This window comes from Amblyomma mixtum, chromosome 3 (genome assembly GCF_055824585.1).
Source record: "Amblyomma mixtum isolate Tamu chromosome 3, ASM5582458v1, whole genome shotgun sequence".
Lineage (NCBI taxonomy): Eukaryota > Metazoa > Arthropoda > Arachnida > Ixodida > Ixodidae > Amblyomma > Amblyomma mixtum.
In genome coordinates, this window is record NC_143014.1 from 393,361,384 (window position 1) to 393,380,414 (window position 19,031).

The window sequence follows — 19,031 nt, forward strand, 5'->3', positions numbered from 1 at the left end:
CCAAAGACTCCCAGAAGTCCTTGCGAACTGAGCGCATGACTTCCGGCACACTTTCTGGCACGCAGCCAGGATAGCGAGGGCCTCTCCTGAGCTTTCCTTCTTCACTGTAAGCTGCGCAGTCGAGGCAAAGCAGCGGCTTGCGATGAGCGTAAGAGTGAACAGCGCATAAGCATATCACTTCCGAAGGCTTGTACAAAATCCCGCTTGACACATTACGCGTCAAATGCCCCATTATACTGAATTCATAACCATTCTTTCTGCCCTCCCATGTAGCAGGCGCAGTGCTGGCCGTGACACATTCCAATTAGATGGAAAACGGGTGCTTCTCAATTGTCATGCCCTCGCGTCCAAAGCAGTTTTCGTCCTCACCGCGGAAATGATCTTTATTAACGCAGTTTGCTGGAACATGGCGTTTCTAATGTCGTGTTTATTCATCTTTCTTGCAGGTGAAGCATGTCATCTAGCCCGTCATCTTTGAGCCACTTGGTAAGTTTGCAAACCTGTTGTGGTATTCGGCACATGTTAAGTCACAGAATGAGATTCAGTATGCCCAGGACAAAAAATTCAGGAGGGAACTTTGTTGACCTAAGGTGCGGTGAGGCGAAAGCCGTAAGCGCAGTGTTGTTGCTTGTGTCACTGATAAGTGGTTAAGATGTTAAGCTTCGCCTCTAAGAGTGGAACGCGACAGCGTCTTGCAGCGCTGCCAGGGAGTCCACTGAACGCTATCGCCCGTTCGGCTCTACACCTTGCTTGACGGCAAACTGTTTTTTGAGGAAAGTAAATGTATCTGTCTAGCATATCTCGGTGAACACGTGAACCCCGCCGTAAGGGAAGGAAGGAAGATGGGAGTGAACGAGGACGCCGTATTAGCTAGACGCGCCTTTGTTCATTTCAAACCATCAAGCTAGCATGGCGAAGTCGTTAGCGTGCTCGTATCGCACTCCTGAGACCCAGGTTCGATTCGCCAACTCGACCAATATCCTACTGGGTTCTATTTATTTTTCCGATCTGACTAGAAAGGTTAATTAGGCTAATTGGTCTTTACTATTGTTCTAATGCCATCCGTCATGTCTTTTCACTCACCTGTCAAATGATGGAACTCTCTGGAATGTTCGACACAATGTCTATGAAAAGTTTAGAAACGTCCAACCATTAATGATGGTTAATTATAGTTAAGCATGACTTGCACATTTCGCGATACTAGTTAATGTATGGTTAGTGATTGTTAACGTGACCTTAACTAGTCCACTAATCAATTAGTGTTAGTTAAGGTACAGACGCAGTGCTGAGTCCTACATGCCACTTCCTATCTACTACTAATTATCGATTAGTCATTTAGTCATTAAGTAGAATGGTATAATCATAAAATCACTTTATATCATATTCCGATGTCTTTCGATTGCACCCGATTAAGTATCTATTGGCTGTTGATTGCCATATGCCCATATAAGGCATGCATCCGAAACGCGGACACATTTGCTAACACGTTGGTCACTACAGTATGAGGCATTAAAGGCCTTCACCTTAAAATTAGGCGCCAGGATGGAGGCATTTATTGAAAGTTTTGCCCGGTTATCCTCTACCACTATGAAAAACGAAAATGGTGAGTAGGTTTATGACCGCAATCTTGGAATATTTATGATTGTTTGTTATTTCGACTGAGCATAAAAATTGGCGGGGGGCTTAGCTTTGGTTAAGCCTGGTAGGTTGCGAAAGCGAGCGCAGCGCCTCTACTGGAAGGAACGCGGCGCGCCGCGTCTAAAGAAGGAACGCAGTGCGCCGCGTCTACAGGTCACGCGTGGCTACCGGCCGCCGCTGCGCGACGACTCGTCTTGGTAGCCCATCTCTCACCCTGGTATGACGTTACGCTATGACGTCACTAGGCATGGCGTGACGTCATAGGTCATTCTAAATGTCCCGCGTGGCTACCGGACGCCGCTGCGCGACGACTCGACATGGTAGCTCATCTCTCACCCTGGTATGACGTCAGAGGTCATTCTAAAGGTAAAACGTGGCTACCGGCCGCCGCTACGCGAAAGGCCGTTCACGAGGGTAGTATTGCTTTCGCAATAAAAAGAAAAAAAAAGCAGGTAGAACGAAGCATTAGTACAGCTCAAAGCGGCAGTTATTTCAAAGTCGCATATGGTGGGATAGTTGAGTCCCTAAGACGCAGTCATCAACTAGAAGCCTAGTACTCTGCCGCAGTCCCTTTGGTTGGTGGGTGACAGAGCGCTGGTTTCTGCTTGAGATTAGCTTGGCAGATTTCTTCTCGGAATATTGCCCTGTAGTTTTCCCGCCTCTCGTCACCATATCACACTTTTTACGGCTTGGCGACAAGCAGTGCTGATTATATCTGCGTGCGCCGATCATTGAATGTCACTTCTTATGTCACATAGAAATCATTACAATGACTGCGCATTGAGCAAACGCATTTGAGCTGCAGTCATTATTTATTTTCAATACCTACACGGCTAAAATTGGACACTAATGTAGAGCGGAAAAATGAGCAGAAAAATAGGAGGCAGTGATGGTAACGCGTACATATACACAGAGTGTGATATGGTGGAGGCATTGGAGAAAAAAATGCACCAAACGCCCCGGCGACAAAGCAACGCATTTATACACTACGAATTATCAGAGCGCGACATGAAAGGTATTAGGGTTGTAGAAAATCATGAAAGGGAAGCAGTGACAATATGTCCTGATAATTTTTTCCCAGTTATGAATAGTTTTTGAGAGAAAATATATTTACATGTATTTTACCATACAGGTTAATTTACAGATTTTTACTGAAGGATTGACCTGAGGATACACATAAGTTGGTGGACTAATGTATATGTCCTTGTAAGGTTTACCCGGTCGCGTCTTAACATCTTAACTGAAAGAACGGCACGTGGTTTGATCATCTGTAAAAGGATGCACCCTGTACCCTTTTAGCGACAGATTTTTTAAAATTGAGTTTGTTCATCCTAGCGTCATAGCAGTTTATGTCGCAAATGTTTTTAACCCTTTAACTAGCACATTATGAAGAAATATAAAATAAAAATTGGCTGGTTATGCGACCAACAGCACCAGCATAAACAAACAAAGTTGAACTATTTCTTAGCGCCGATGATATTTGGGAAATCTGCAGCCCACGAATTCGCAAAGATGGCCATTAGTTCCATTTTGCGCGACTAGTCTGAGTTTTGTGGGAGACCAACTCGAAGGCGTGTTCGTAATTAATGTCGTATGAACTACTGTTCTCACTCAGAGAGAGGGGCACGTTACATTTGGAACGGTAATATAAACCTGGCCATTGTAGCGCAGCCGCTTTCTGCCTCTTATTTGGCAATCTGACGCTTTCTGGACTGCCTCTTCAAATCTATTTCACATGTTCTCTTTCATCTATTGCAAAAGAAAACCCAGGCTTTCGTTGGCGCTCGCCACCGTCATCTCCGTCATAACGAAGATCTGTTAGGTCCATCATCTGTAAGAGTGTCCAATGGTGAGCGGCTTGTGGCCATCTCCTCCCTCCCTCCCTTCGTTCAAGTTCCTGTTTTGTGCGCGCCTTCTGTACCTTTAACAGATCATAAAATGCGCCTGTTAAAGGTGCAGGCATCTGAAGAAAAGCGTAAATTCTTCAGCGCAATTAGTTTCGATATTGTCCACTGCAAAACTTGGCGTAAGCTGCTACCGTATGCTACTTTCGCGTACAACATGGTCCTGCAGGAAACTAGGTGTTTTACGCCGTTTCGTCTTTGAAGCGGGCGAGAAGTCCAGGACATGCTCGTTGCTATGATCCGGTGCCCAGTTCACTGCAAGCTCCCAGCCATTCCCCCAACATGCTGGAGAATGCTGGAGAAGCTCGCGTGCACAACAAGGCCCTGATGCGCGCCGCCGACAGACGAACCACAAACCGGGATACCGTGGAAGTCTGTGTGTGGGCATCTGCCAGTCACCAAGGCTTGTCCGCAAATCTACTCTTCCACCATTGCGGCCTTATAAAGTTTTGCCACGTGGCAGTGATGTCAACTATGAAGTTCTTCCAGACAAAGGCCTACAGCCGACCCTTGGCATTGTGCACATTGTGCGTCTTAAGCCGTACTACTGTATAATGTAATGCAATACAATATAATACAATACAATACAATACAATACAATACAATACAATACAATACAATACAATCTTATTCTGCAAAGCGTACTGTACAGCAATGAACTGAGCCCGCGGAAGCGTCGAGCGCTCGTGGATGGGGCACGTACTTGTCGGTGCCGTTATTGGCACCGTTGAGAATCGGGGCAAAGAACGGCGACAGACAGTGCCTCGTTCTCCATAAATGCAGAGGTAGAATTTCGAAAACATTTAGAAAGACACCATTAAGAACAAAGAACATGAGGAATGCACAATACAAAACCATAAACACTTGCGACTGCAGTATAAGCAGGGGCAATAAGAGAGAGTACGGCGGCTGGATGCAACACAAACGCGAACACAAAGAAACACGTGCACGAAAAGCTCAAAGAGAAACAGAGGAGAACGTAGAGGGTGAAGCACAAATCTTAAGACGACCAGTAACGTCTTTTCGAGGGTCGAAATGAAAGGTAATAACATGATAAGGGCCAAATTGGGAACACAGGAATGCCGAATAGGGTGAGTTAGCTTTTTTATCTACTTGAAAAGTAGCACGACAAGCGAGTAGCTCAGTAAGCAATACAAAGGCCATGGTAAGTATGAAAATGTCTACACAGTTGGTAAATAGAATGCGGTGACATAAGTCGTAAAGGATGGCAGGGCGACACGCGAATTCCTCACGGCATACGCTGCCTGGCACACTGGGTACACAGGGGGGAGCGGTGGAACGAAACATTAGCATCTAGAAAAGTAGGAACACAAAAACTCTGCATGTAGAGAAGAAATTCAAATACAGCACTCTGGACTGGCGATTTCTAAAAGTCGGGGTACTGACACGGACATACAGCACTTGTATATATTGCATGTTTATGTACATTAACATTACATCACGCAACCAAGAGAAAAGACGAGGAGGAACAACAGCAATATCGTCGCGCAGATTTGTACTCGGTGAAATACTATGAGGTCCAACATTATTGGGATTTCATCTTGAGAAACAGTGTGAAAGACGACATAAAAGGAAGACGGACAACACTAGCGATGAACTGCCAACTAGACCAACTGTGTACGCTTTTGCATTAATGGGGTGATACAAAAAAAGCTGAACATTCTTAAAGACGCGAAAAGATGTGATGGTTAAAGAATTTGCCCCCGTGGTTGAACAGCCATGAATTAATTCTTAAACGACGTGGTGGTTAAAGAAATAGCCTACCTGTTTAAACAGCCACGAATTAATTCTTAATTTTTCTTGCTAGATAGAATTCAGTCAGGACATCAGAAGGTAATTGATTGAAATAAAATGGCTTATAAAAGTTTCAGAATCTTTTGCAGTAGTTCGTGTATATCTTGAAAAGTGCCTAGGGTGGCTCTTTCGGACACGAAATAAAGGCCAGCGAACGGCTGGGCGTTGTTCAGTTCTGACTCAGTGCTGGTTTTTATACCTAATGTATTCGTGTTTTCTCTGTGCTCCTTAGCTTCCCTGCGGTGTGGGCAGCATCGCACCACTTCTCTACCTCTTTATAAAGAAATATGTAATACCAACAGGTGTTCTTAGGTTGCGCGTAGTTGATTTGGGAGAAGTAGATGAAGTCCTGGCGCTATCGCGTAACGGCCATCGTCATTTGAGGACCACAAGTGAACCGCCTGCCTGATGCCGGCTACTAAATTACGCTTTCCGCAGCAAGTGCATGTCCACGTATTTCCTTCAACCGACGCAAAGGTTCGGAAATCACCCTTGCCGCGAATTCGTGGCAAACTAGATATTAAATGAGTGGAAAAACGAAATTTTTGGATGTGTGTTATTTTTTTTTGGAGTGGTGCCAGAGACAACACTGCACACGAGCCACGTCGTGCAATTCACCTACATCAGCAGAATAATTTATAATTAACTTTTTCAACAGCCGAACGGCAGTGGCGAAGGCGAAGCAACAGCCGATTTGAGGGCACGTGAATCATGCATAAACTGCGATCTAATCGCTGCTTACACATTTTTTGTCATTCTAACTCATGGGCGGGCTTGCGCAATAGTTCACATGAATTCAAATTTAGAAAGCAGCGACCGTACTACCGTCTTTGTACGCCTCACGTGATCTCAAACTGTCGTTTACGGCTCAGCCGTCATTCTGCTGTTGAAACCGAAACAGCATGAGGGAAAAAATTCAGTTTAAAAAAATTAAAAAAAAAGTACGACTAAGATTCATAAAAGCAGCAGTCTTGGAGCGCGCGCGCACACGCACGCACACACGCGCACACACACACACACACGCACACGCACGCACACGCACACGCACGCACGCACGCACACACACACGCACACGCACGCATGCACACGCACGCACACGCACACACGCACGCTCACTCATGCACACACACCTACACACACATGCACACATGCACACACACGCACACACGCACACACGCACACACACGCACGCACACGCGCGCACAGACAGATGCAATATTCTATATTTTTTCTTGCCTGCTGCACTGTGAATTCAAATTACAGTCAAGTAATGGTCGACACTATGCTCAGGTGGTCTGCTTTTGTTAAAACGATTTCTCTATCCGCACAGGGTCTATGCGGTGTCGTTGTCACCATTATGAAATACCTGAAGGGTCTGACTACAATATCTGGTGCCAATTAATTTTTGTTTGACCTGCTCAAGGTAAATGACAAGCGTAACAGCAATGTCGGAAAATGTCACTTGTTTGCGTCCACGGCGAAAGATAAAGATCTCTCACTGGCAGGACGTGAAGAAAGACGAACGAAAAGAAGTATTCACATGGTTTTAAATATCGGTTTCCCGAGATTGCAACGCCATTTTGACAATTAGGTCCTCCTCCACGTCACCTTGCCACCTCTTCTTGGGTCTTCATTTGGGCGACTCAAGATTAAACCAAGAACAATACGCCAGCAAAAAGCAAAGGCATCTTATTTCGCGCAAAAAATAAATCAGTCACTATTGAACAAGGTACCCACGGGGATGGTAAAACCATCTAAAATATGTGAATGAACTTAAATTCTTAGTGAAACATTTTTTTTATTTATTTACTCTTGCTGCAGGCCAACACTTTGGCCCAAACAGGAGCGGCTTTGAATAGCAATACGGACATAATAAGCGGAGATACTGGAAACAGTATGTAACAAAACATTGCATAACAGACATCTGGTTCACTCTGTAATTGGCTAAAATCACTTTCCAACATTCGCATGGAAGCATTAAACTCCGAAACACGAATGAGGACTGAATTTCTGTCTTTCACTATACTTATGACAGCTTGTCTTCGACATGCGGCGGCCCAATAAACTGAGAGGAATGTAGGGGGCGGGGGGGGGGGGGGGTGGCATGGTATCGGCGTTGTTAGAGCAGAGCGGCAAGTCCAGTCGAATAAGACCATTAGAGCAGTCAATGAGCTCAGCGTGGGTCGTTAAAAAGTCGATGCCGAGGAACGCATAGGGGGAGGGGGGGGGGTGGAGGAGGGGAGGGCAGCGGTCGATGACGGTGAACAGAACAGGTGTAGTACGACCGGCAGTGCAAAAGCGCGCGGTCCACATCCCAACGTCACCAGTGGCACTTCCATCGGCAACACCAACCGCTGTGGAGACGACGGGTGTCACAACCTTGTTGACACTGCGGTGAAAGGAGGTGCTCAGGAGAGAAATTTGGACGCCAGTGTCAATCAGAGCGGTAACAGGGACACCATTCACGCAGAAATCGCCCCGCCGCGGTGGCTCAGTGGTTACGGCGCTCGGCTGCTGACCGGAAAGACGCAGGGTCGATCCCGGCCGCGGCGGCCGAATTTCGATGAAGGCGAAATTCTAAAGGCCCGTGTACTGTGCGATGTCAGTGCACGTCAAGGAACCCCAGGTGGTCTAAATTTCCGGAGCCCTTCACTACAGCGTCCCTCACAGCCTGAGTCGCTTGAGGACGTTAATCTCCAATAAACCAATAAACCAATCACGCAGAAATCGAGAAGGTTGCGGCGATGAGCGAGGTTCAGGAGAGGATTTTCGGGCTGGGTCGTCAAGGCAGCGTCACGTCCGGGAGCTGTATTGGTTAGTTCTCCGAGCGAGAGCCAGAGTGAGCGAGAAGGACGGGCGGCGAGGTTGCGGCAAACGGAAACGGCGGACCACATGTGAAGACTAGCGGCTATCGACCTGCGCGGCATCGGAGTGTCGGAGACGTGTGTGGTCTCAGCATTGGACGATATCTGGCCGGTTCCGTAGTGGGCACTGCGATCGGGATATGAGCTGGGTCGAGGTGGCGAAAACCAGCGGCAGCGGCAGCAGCGGGAAATGTGGCCGGCACGCGAACAGTGAAACAGATGGGCAGGTCTTGCGAGGTGCGCCGCTCCGCAGGATTACGGAAGCTCGTCGGGAATGTCGGAGGCAGTGCATCAGCAGCAGTCAGTGGAGCGCGGGTTGCAAACAGGCCGCCACTGAGGCCAATCAGAGTTGAGGCCCACATTCGCGAACTCCTGGCGAACGACGTCTTGAATCAGGGCATTCGTAGCGTCGGCCGACTAAGGGGTGAAGGCGACGGCCTCCAGTACCCTGCTTACGATCTGGTTCAAAATCGTTCTCTGTTGCAGTGTTGGCAGGTCCTCGCACGACGACTGATAATACATTATCGATTTAAAATTTCTGCGATTTTTAAAAGGTAGATGCACCTATATTGCGCTATTGACCTGCAAAAGAAAGCATATTGTGAAGTAGAGATATAGGTTAGCATATATACATACACAAATTTGATCTTTTCATCGTAATTTCGAAGGTGCATTACTGTGTCGACCATAGCATATTTGTCCAGAAGCTTTTCTCTTAAGGAAGACGTGGTAACGCTGGGAAGCTATCTATATCCTATCCAATGAATAGCAGTCGTGTGGAATCTATGGATCAAAAGTGATCACCCTTCTTCTACAGAGCTGTTTAGGAGCTCGTTCCGTTCTATTACATTCCGGAATGATGCTGTTACTATGGTAAAATCGAACGAAGTTGTTACAGACGCCCGCGATTGCATTGTAAAAATTTCAGCTCGTTACGCAAATGCCTTAAACGGACGGTACGGGCACTTCCATTCAATATTAGCTCTTAATAAAAATGAATTGTTTGAGTTTTTGTGACTGTGCTGAAGTTTGTTGGGCTGGAAAAGGCGCGTGTATTTACGAGAAAATTGCAGTCAAACGTTAACATTTTTTTTCCAGTGGCGTCAATCAAACAAGCGGCGTTGATGATGAAAAGGACTCCTTGACCACCGTGTGAAGACGTAGGGTGGTGTGTGTATCACTTTAACCAGAAAATACTAAAAGGGGAGCATTCGTGTTTAGAGTGTATGATGTAGCGGGAGAGATTGGCCACCAAAAAGAGAGTAAGTAAGGAATTTGCGTCACCGCATTCGGTAAAATCTGCCAGCAGGGGCGATGCTTGTTTTATTTTTTTTTAAATGCATTTGGTAGCTTATAAGAGCTGTGATATCACTGGAAGTAGGTTTTTTGTCACTACAACGCGACAATCAATTGATGCAGGCCAACTTCAACGCGTCCTCAGTTTCCCTTTATTAGCAGGCGCACTGACGGAATCGATAAATTAACTGTGTGGTCCCAGCAAAACGGACCTAATGTAACACGAATAACACCACTTTCATTTTGCATGCAACAAGAAGCCTCTTTTACCGAATAAATCGATTCCTCTTTTTCTTTTTTCACACAGCAGGTGGGTCACGGAGCACCACCCTTGCACTCATACAGCGCGCACAGCCCTGAAGCGTCCCCGTCGCAGCAGAACGCCAACAGAAGACACGTAGGTGAAATTTTATCTGGAACGACTCCGTTTTTAAGTTATTTAAGTGCCCTGCTGTTTAAAACCGGCTTCAGACTACCCTGTGGCCTAAAATTAATTTGCCCCACTAGTTGTGAGGTATCGTCCAAGGAACCAGCTTTGGGCAGAATTTGTGGCTGGGACGCATTAGTAGGCGAGTTAGCGCTCTCAGGCGTGCTCTCTCCAGAAGCAATTAGCCTTCGTGCGCCAGGGCGTTTCGACTCCACAGGCGATGTTTGCCTTGTTCTCCTCTCTATAATGAGAGACGCGGAGCATGCTTAACATTGTAGGGCAAAATTTTCGAAAATCGGAAAATTTTAAGATGCTGTTATGGATATACCGAAGGTAATAACCCATTCGTCTGATAAGTAGCAAAATATTTTAAAATTTTCCCATCGATCACCTCGAACAGTTTAGACTGGCGTAAAAAAACCAGTGGGGACGCTTTTGACGAAAGCAAAAAAGGTTAATAGAAAAACGAAATGCAATACTATGCCGCCGCGGTGCCTCAGTGGTTATGGTGCTCGGCTGCTGACCCGAAAGACGCGGGTTCGATCCCGGCCGCGGCGGTTGAATTTCTTTGGAGGAGAAATCCTAGAGGCCCGTGTACTGTGCGATGTCAGTGCACGTTAAAGAACCCCAGGTGGTCGAAATTTCCGGAGCCCTCCACTACGGCGTCTCTCACAGCCTTAGTCGCTTTGGGACGTTAAACCCCATTAACCAAACCAAACCAAACCAAACTGAAATGCAATACTGCCGTCGGGTGATCTGTGGATACATTGATTGTCATAGTGAAACCTTACAATTATATAAAAAATTGCGTTCATGAATGGTTTACCGTTCAAAAATGATTTCGTCCAGAATTGTTGGGTATGGCACATTAGGAGACCACGTCTTGCAGCCTATCTGAACCACAGGTGTGCGCCGACGCGTGCCGTCTGCACGCGAGATACCTGCTTGCAACGCAGCATGAGCTGCTCTTTGAGAAACGGTAGATTTTGAACGTGGGTCATTTTAATACCTGAAAACACTGATACAGGAAACTTGGTATGCAAGGGCGCAAGTGGAAGCGCTAATAGACAGAGACAGAATTGAAAGGGAACACTGACATCAAGCAAGCCATTCCCTGAAGACTGATAATAGGTCGTACGTATTGCACGCACATGAACCTACTTCTAGGCGTGCTATAACCGCAGGTTTCAAAGTGTGGAGCTTCCTTTTTTTTTGGGGGGGGGGGGGATTGATGTCTTTCTCAAGAGCCCTGTTATCCCTGTACTATAGAAGAGTAGAAAACTGCATTTCCCTGAAAGGTACGCATACCAGCATACCAGCACAGAGCATCATCTGGTTCAGACTATGTGCTATCATTTTTATATGATGTAATTTCTTTTTATTTAGTATATCTTACCATTGTTAACCACTTCTCCATCCACATCTCACCAGTCTGTCCTCAGAAAAGCGCAACACTAACTCTGACATGAGCCCAGAGCCTCAGAAACTTTGCGCAATTGCGCAACTAAGAGGTTGACGAATCGGGTAGCTTTAGCAATCATTTAACGCTAGAAACTTATAATGCGGTACCATTTAGGCTGTCATCTTACAAATAAGTTCCGGCTTCTCTGTCACGAATTTCTCCGATTGGTTGTGAGAGGTCACGTGACCCTGTGACGTCATGACCACATGTCCTCCATGGCACCTGGCAACCTGCCTATCGTGTTGTTAGCTACCTACCCCCCTTTCCTGTGGTAAGTGGAACTGAAGGTAATTCAAATAAATTAAATGAAGCTGCCACCTGCCCACAGTGGCGCTGTGCATGAGACTTAGGGATACTAGGGAAGAGCAGTCTAGGTTTCTCAAGCCCCACCTGTGGCTGTGTTTGAAGCGCATCGCTTAGCCGCTGCACCACTGCCCCAGTAGTCGTATGAGGATTCCCCGAGGTCTACGAACGCGATTGAGAGGGTCGTGACGTCATCAACACAGTAGACCAATCATAGGGCACCGCCAAATTTGAAAATCTGAGGAGTCCCAAAATTTTGCAAGTGGATCCACCACAGAAAATTGAATAAAGGTCTACACCAGGTTTTTTTTAAACATTTTGGTTGGATAATCACAACACATTCCATAGAGTCCCCTCGCTTCGATGAAAAAAAATTTCAAAATACCAAGAAGGGGTATTTGCGCAAAGCGAAAGTGCAAAATCAGTAAACCGAAACCGAAACTGTGCTTCTACCAAACGATGACGTCACGACAGCCCATCCTATGGACGTCACGGACACTGTCACGACATATCGTGTCCGCGTTGATTGCATAAACTTGAGACTGTAAGTGAGAACTTGAATCAATATTTGTCTGAAATTACGAAAAGCCAACTCGAAATTCTCGCCAGGAAACGCAGAGTTAATATCAACAGCCGTACGTTCAGTGACGTCACGCACACAAGGTTGCCCGCGAAATCTCCCGGATTGATGCCACGAAACGAAAAATGTTAAATTCGCCCGCCCCGCTGCGAAATTGGGCATGCACAAAGGACAAGAAAACTGCGAAGCACGGTCCGTAAAAGTTTCAGTAAAATCAGAGAAGATATAGAAAACGCTGTAGTTGCTCTTTAAATCAGCCTAGTGTAATACACTCACTAAACACGTCGCATAGCGTTCGTATTGGATACCTTCATTGCTGTGCGCTATGGACCCTCATGGGTGGGTTAGTATATTCCCATATGTTAATCCAATGCAATCTACTGAAATATTCTAGGTGATGACTCATGCACACGATATATGTCTGCACATTCGAAACTTTCGAAACATATTACAGCCACACAGGGGAGTGAAACCAGCAAAAGTGAAAATAGAGCAGCCTCGTTTCCTGATGACGTAAAACACTCGGCCATCGGCGCAGCCTCTCGCGCTGCGCTTTCAAAACCACCTTCTTCTTCATATTTCATCGTTCTGTTATGCTATTCCAAACGCATGGTTGCATTTCACAGCCGCCGCGGCCGTATAATGGAGTGGCATCAGTCCAGAGATAGAACGGCTCTCGTGTGCCACTATGGGAGCTGCATGTAGCCGCACACGAAGGTCAGAAGGCGGCCAGTGCGGCCGAAGTCGTCGGTAACTGCTAAAGACCGGGCGACCGCTACGGCGCCCCAGGGTGCGAAAGCAGCGAGGGTCGATGATCGCGTCAACCGGCCCGAAAAAGAGAAGTGGCTGAACGCTGCGGCACGTAATGCACGTAAATCACCTGAAGCGGCAAGGAAAGCCGAGCGCGCAGTCCGGGTAGAACATCTGCTGATCACGGAGGCTCCTCAACCCTAGAGAGCAGCCGGGCATACCATGCGCGAAACCCAGGTCGAAGAACGGAAGTGGCCGAAAGAGAGAACACGTTCAGGAGCCAACGGTCACGGCCGAAGCCGGTGCGTGGCTACCGCCATCTATGAGGGGCCCTGAAAGCCGCGGCGCCTTCCTGAAGTGCATTTGATGCCTGCGACTACTATTGACGACAGAACAGCGCGCAGTTTTTTTTATTGCAGGTTTTTGACAAAATCAGCCGCAGAGCACAGCTCCCATACTTTAACTTCGAACATGGCAACAGCTGCCCTTACGCGACAAACATCAACATCAAAGTGTTCGCAGCCATCCCATATGCTTGCTGCGTCTGGGGACAATTCGCAAGAATATCACCCGATTGCGTGCACCGTTCAAGTGGCCAACACAAATGCTGCGTTGAAAAACCACCTTGTAGGATCCGAAAGAGCGAGAAGTTACTCAGGTGTTAGAAAACTTCTTGCAATGGCTGCTATGCTGCTTACCTTGCGATTTAGAAAATATCCAGAAACTTTTCAAGCGACAACAGTGTGTCGTCAATGAGGGAAATGAGGCTTACCCTGGACTTTCCGAACATCACGAACATACAGGCCGTTAGACTGACAAGGGCCTCACTCGAGTAACTGCGAAAGGAAAACAAAAGCACTTTCGCACCTAGCAATGGAGTCCCTCCGCATAGAAGCAACATGTCATCAAAAATTATCGGGACAACTTAAGGAATGATATTCAATTCTAATTCTATTCAATTCTATTCTAATTCTATTTAGATTTTTATAGTTAAGGCTATTTTAAGTGCCAATACTGACATACTGGTTAGCATTTGATATTTTACATTGATGACGTCACACCGTTTAGAAAAATGGAGTGTTTAGTAACACCGCCACTGTTTGGGCTGCGCCGGGATTTTGTGTCATTGAGCCAACCGAAGCTTTCGCAAAAATAAACCGAACATGGGACTATGTACACGAGATGTGCATACGCGTCCTTGCTTACACAGTGTCAACTAGAAAATTTAATGCAACGAACGGAAATTTCGAGCATTCTTGACGCGTGTTCGTGCAACTTGATCAACAACACGCTTCGAACATCGTTGTGCAGATATCTGCGCTCATTCTCAGCGGTCGATTGGTCAGATTGCAACAGGCGTTTCTTGACGCAGCAGAGTCTGTTGGCCTCTGCGCTGAAAGCGACGGTGCTATTATTGTCATTTAGTAAACCTCTCATTGCCCATTGAGTTCAGTTGTTGCACACTCTCGCAGACTTCTATGACAAAAGGCAGCGATTTGGTAAGCGCCGAACTTGCCACCAAAGTAGATGACCTGCAGCCCAGCAGAGTGGGAAGGGAATCACTGAAACAACATGGGCTAAAACTAATGTCGTTCGTCCCTACGTTGGTCTCTGAAGCCGGGGGCTAAACATCTAGTCTTTGATATTTGCACAGGGCACGCATCGGCCCGCAATTTGATGACACAAACGACGCCTCTGGGATGTAATGATGATCATTAGTCCCGAAACGACAGAATCGGCTAGGAACTGCTGGTGTGCGAACTGATATTTTCGAAACCGGATCGAATACGTATAGTCCAGCTTCTGTAGCCATCCGAATACGAATAGTGCAGTTAAAAACAAATTGAATGCGAATTGAATATAATCAGAACTCGATGTAATCAAACCCTATTTCACGAAGCTCCCGATCTAAAGAACAAATTTTGATTCCCCGGCAAGCGCTAATAGGGTTCAATGTTCTCAGTAACCCTAAATAACGAAACAACGACCACTAAACCCGACGTGTTCCGGAATAACTCAGTAAAAAAAGTTCGATTTCTCACTTATTTTGCAACGATGTTTCGCACCTTATTGGCAGCACGCCAGCAGTAACATCTAGGCGGCCAAGACACGGCCCTGGTTTTGTTTTGACGGGGCAGCAACCCGCGCCGCTGCACAGAACAACGGACTCGGCAGTCGGCGGCGCTTCCCACGTTGGCTTCGAATCCATTTTACCATATGGCGCTTTGACGCTCAAGCGATTCGGGCCGCTTTCGTGGACTTTTCACACGGGCAGGCGCGGGTTGTCGGCAAATACGATGGCGCGGTATAGCTTTTGGGTGCCGCCAGGTTGCCATTTCAGATTTCGAAGGGCGGAAAAATATCTTACTTGACTTTACGAATTTTCCGATCTAACGAAACATTTCCTGGATGCGCTTCACTTCGTTAAGTCTGGTTTCAACTCTATTCGCATAATATTTCACTACCTATGCGATTATTCGTGCAAAACGAATATTCGTGTGAAAGAGCGCAGCACTGTAGCTGCGGCGATATGGCTCGTGGAGTAAACGCTGTAGCCATCGAAAGACACAGCAGTGATCTCCGCTAGAGAGCACGCAAAACACAGTCTGTGACTGTGTGACTGCCATGTGATGCTCATAGAAAAAAGTCATGAAGGCCGCCACACGAATGGAGCTCGTCGCGGCGCTGAACGCGTAGACAATCGAGACAGCATGTTGTGCGTCACCGCAGTGGGCCTTGCTTTCGAAACAGCCGTCGAAGAAAGCTACGGCGTATCCTACTCGAACTTCGAGCCTGTTATACCTGAAAACTATTCGGAAGCCTCTGATTTAATTCATGTTGTTTCGAATAGTTTTTAACGTTCACTATTTGGTTCGTTCAGCGAATCGGTAGGAGAATCTTCGATTGGCTATTCGAAAGTTTCGAATATTAGTCGCACACCCCTACTAAGGACGCAGGTGGAGACTGCAAGCCCGCTCAAGGCAACGTATCGCGTTCAGGACACACTGTCGCTGAAAAAAAAACGGTGGCTTTAAAGTGTCAGTTGTTAGGGGCTCAAAATGCGGATCTCCGGCGCGGCGGTGTCGGCATCACGCATAGCTATGAGCGGAGGCCCGCACATGAGGTGGCAGCTGCATGCTCATGCCGTGTTCACTCGCGGCGGAGTCTCACTGAACATTGATTTTGCGGCCTGCAGAGGCGGCTGCTGGTGTGCCTGGGCTGCGTGTTCGTGCTCTTCGTTGTGCTCCTGACGGCGGCCATCGTGTTCGCCGTGGAGCCCGTTTCCCTGACGCAGCAGTCGCTGGTGGGCGCGCGTCGCTGCGGAGACATCCCGACCTGGGGCGACACCAGCCTCAAGGGTGAGCGAGGCCCTCGGGACACTGCGCGAGGGCGCCGCGCGCTTCGGACGTGCGACGCGAAGACGCGATAAGACGCAAACTTCCTTAAGGCTTTTTCTCGAACTGGCTCACGCTTCATCCGTAAAGAAATCTGGGCTAGTTGATATAGATCCACGATTAACAACAGCACAGCAAACAGACAGAAGGGAGACTTTGACAAGACGGTGCTGACTTCTGATCGTGAGGCAGTATTAAGGAAATCTTCAAATTGGAAATGCAATTAAAAACGAAGTGATGAAGATAAATACTATCCGCAACATGTGCCAAAATTTTTTTACTGTGCACCCCGATACGTTGGGGATATTCCTACCCAAAATAGACAAAGCTCCCTCTATTAAAAAGGCCGTCGATCAAATGCAATTCAATGAATGCACATTATTATGAGACCGTGTGATACTAGATAATCATCTGTTCTATATTCAAGCCGAACGAAAGTACCGTAAAGGAGATAGCTTCTTAAGAAAAGTTATCTGAAGGAGGTGATATCAATGAAACTACCGAATTCCTCCTCTGCAATACCAATCTTGTGCATTTGATAGTGCAACTACATTATAGGGGTGCGCATCAATTGCCAGAGTGCAAAATAAGCTTTAGAATGAAGCCTACATTGTACTGTTTGAAAAAGAACAACGCGTAGGTTGCTGGCACGAGCATAGTCTAAAATGGAGCATTCACCCTGTCGAAGTACGACCCTCACCTTAAACATGCACTTATGAGTATTCTGAGCTGGTCTTTTAGCGCCGGAACTCGATCTACACGCTCCAAGCATTCTTAAAACTTCGACTTATTCTCCTGCGCGGCCGATTTTCTTATTAAATCGGATGAAACGACTCCCCCCTTTTTTTAAATTATGAACTGACCTGAGAGAGTATAAGGAAACAACAAATGCGGGGAGTGCTTTTCGGCCAGTCGCGTGGCGGCTTCGCTTTAGCTTTCATTGTCTTTTTAGGTTTCCGTGAATGAACAGTTTCAACCGCAGACAATGTAGCCGCAAATTGGGCCCACGGAAGTAGAAATACGCGTGGACTCTTTGCTTTCGCAGGTCACTCCGCCTATTACTACGTATCACTCCGCCGATGGCTGAGTTGCAAGCCGCCACGCGACTGGCTGAAAAGCACTTCATTCTTTGGCTGGCTCCTCATACTTCTTGTGGTCAGTAGAAAAAACAAAAAGAGGCGAGAGCCTAGACGTTTAATGCAATTTTATAAAAAAACAAACCTGGACCGCGCAGGACGATAATTCGCAGTTCCTAAGAATGCTTGGGGAGTGTGGATCGAGGTCCCGCGGTAAAAAGAAGGGCTTAGAATCCTCTTCAGTGCACCTTTAAGACCGCTGGGTCACGTCTGGGCGTGTGCGCGGTACTTTCGACGCTTATTAAGCTGTCCCGTGTGTGTTCGGCCGTTCACGGTAGGGTGGACGTGCATGGAGCGTCACGTTAATTGTGTTATGGAGCATGAGCTTTTGGCTTCCAGGAGAGGGATGGCCTATACGATGCCGCTTTAGTGAGACAAGTCAAACATGTTCGGCGTGGAACGCAATCCAGTAAAGCGGCTTCACATCGATTATCGCAACAGCTCAAAGACGTGGACGTCAATTTGGACACAGACAGGGCGTTGAACAGATTTTATTGAGGCTTTGCCACCATTTATATACTGTGGCAGACAGCTTCAGTTGGAAACGCACAACACTGACAAGAACCCTTAGCGTGGAAATGGTGACATATCAACGGCTGTACACATTTTTTCTTATCCATCTTTTAGAAAACTAAGTTCCTTCTCGGACAGTGCTTGTAAGGAGATAGCGCCACCCAGCGGCGTTCGTGAGGAGAAGAAGACAAAGCACGAGGAGCGCGTGCGGAGGGGAACGCGGGTCAGGTCGAAGAGGATTACGTGGCAGAGAAGAGAAGAGCGCGGTGGGCGACGGACGTGGACGAGTTCTGCTGGCTCCCCGAGTTCCGGGCTTGGGCCTTAGCCGCAGACGTCCGGGCCACCAGACCTGGACATCCATCGTCGAGAGCCTCAACCACCAGGCCCAGGCGCCACTCTTCTCCGTCCATCCGTCAGCTGCTCCACACAGGCCGCCTCTGGCGCCTACGTGACCTTTTTTCCGGGATACCAGACCTGGGAACCGTGCCGGGAGCCCACGAACGCTGACGCTGCGGTAGCGTTTCATCGACGTTGGAACGCCAAGAGACTCCTTGACTGCCCGACACCCAGCCAGTCCTCCCCGCTCGTTGCTCGAATAAGACAAGTAGTGTGAACTTTCCTCTTTGACTCTTTTTCCTGCATTTATCATAAGCACTTTGTTCTGTTCCCCCGTGTGTTTTTCCCGTGTATTGTTGCGTTGTTCTCTTGTTCCTTCCTTTTTTTTTCTCGCTCATATTGAAATTGGTTTCCTTTTTGATAAAATCCGCCTCGTTTATTGTTTGTACTTTTGTGTTTATTTAAAATAAGACCTGCAATCTCGCATAGATCCTCACAGTGCTATCGAAGCGATGCTTACGCACTTGTCTTGAAGTTTGTGAATTTCGTGAGCTTCGATGATTTCTCTTCTTGTTTTGTCGCGACTTTCTGTTAAACCTCACACTGGCTGAG

At 47.2% G+C, this 19,031-nt stretch overlaps 1 protein-coding gene across 1 annotated transcript in view; it reads left to right on the forward strand.

Annotated features, from left to right (window-relative positions):
* The first annotated feature begins 3,824 nt into the window (after positions 1-3,824).
* Positions 3,825-19,031, forward strand: part of LOC149357201 (uncharacterized) — a 31,888-nt gene continuing 16,681 nt past the window's right edge. The window contains exons 1-2 of the mRNA XM_089576533.1: positions 3,825-3,914; positions 16,236-16,398. Of these exons, the coding sequence (XP_089432659.1) occupies positions 3,825-3,914; positions 16,236-16,398 (253 nt within the window). The remainder of the gene's footprint in view (positions 3,915-16,235; positions 16,399-19,031) is intronic.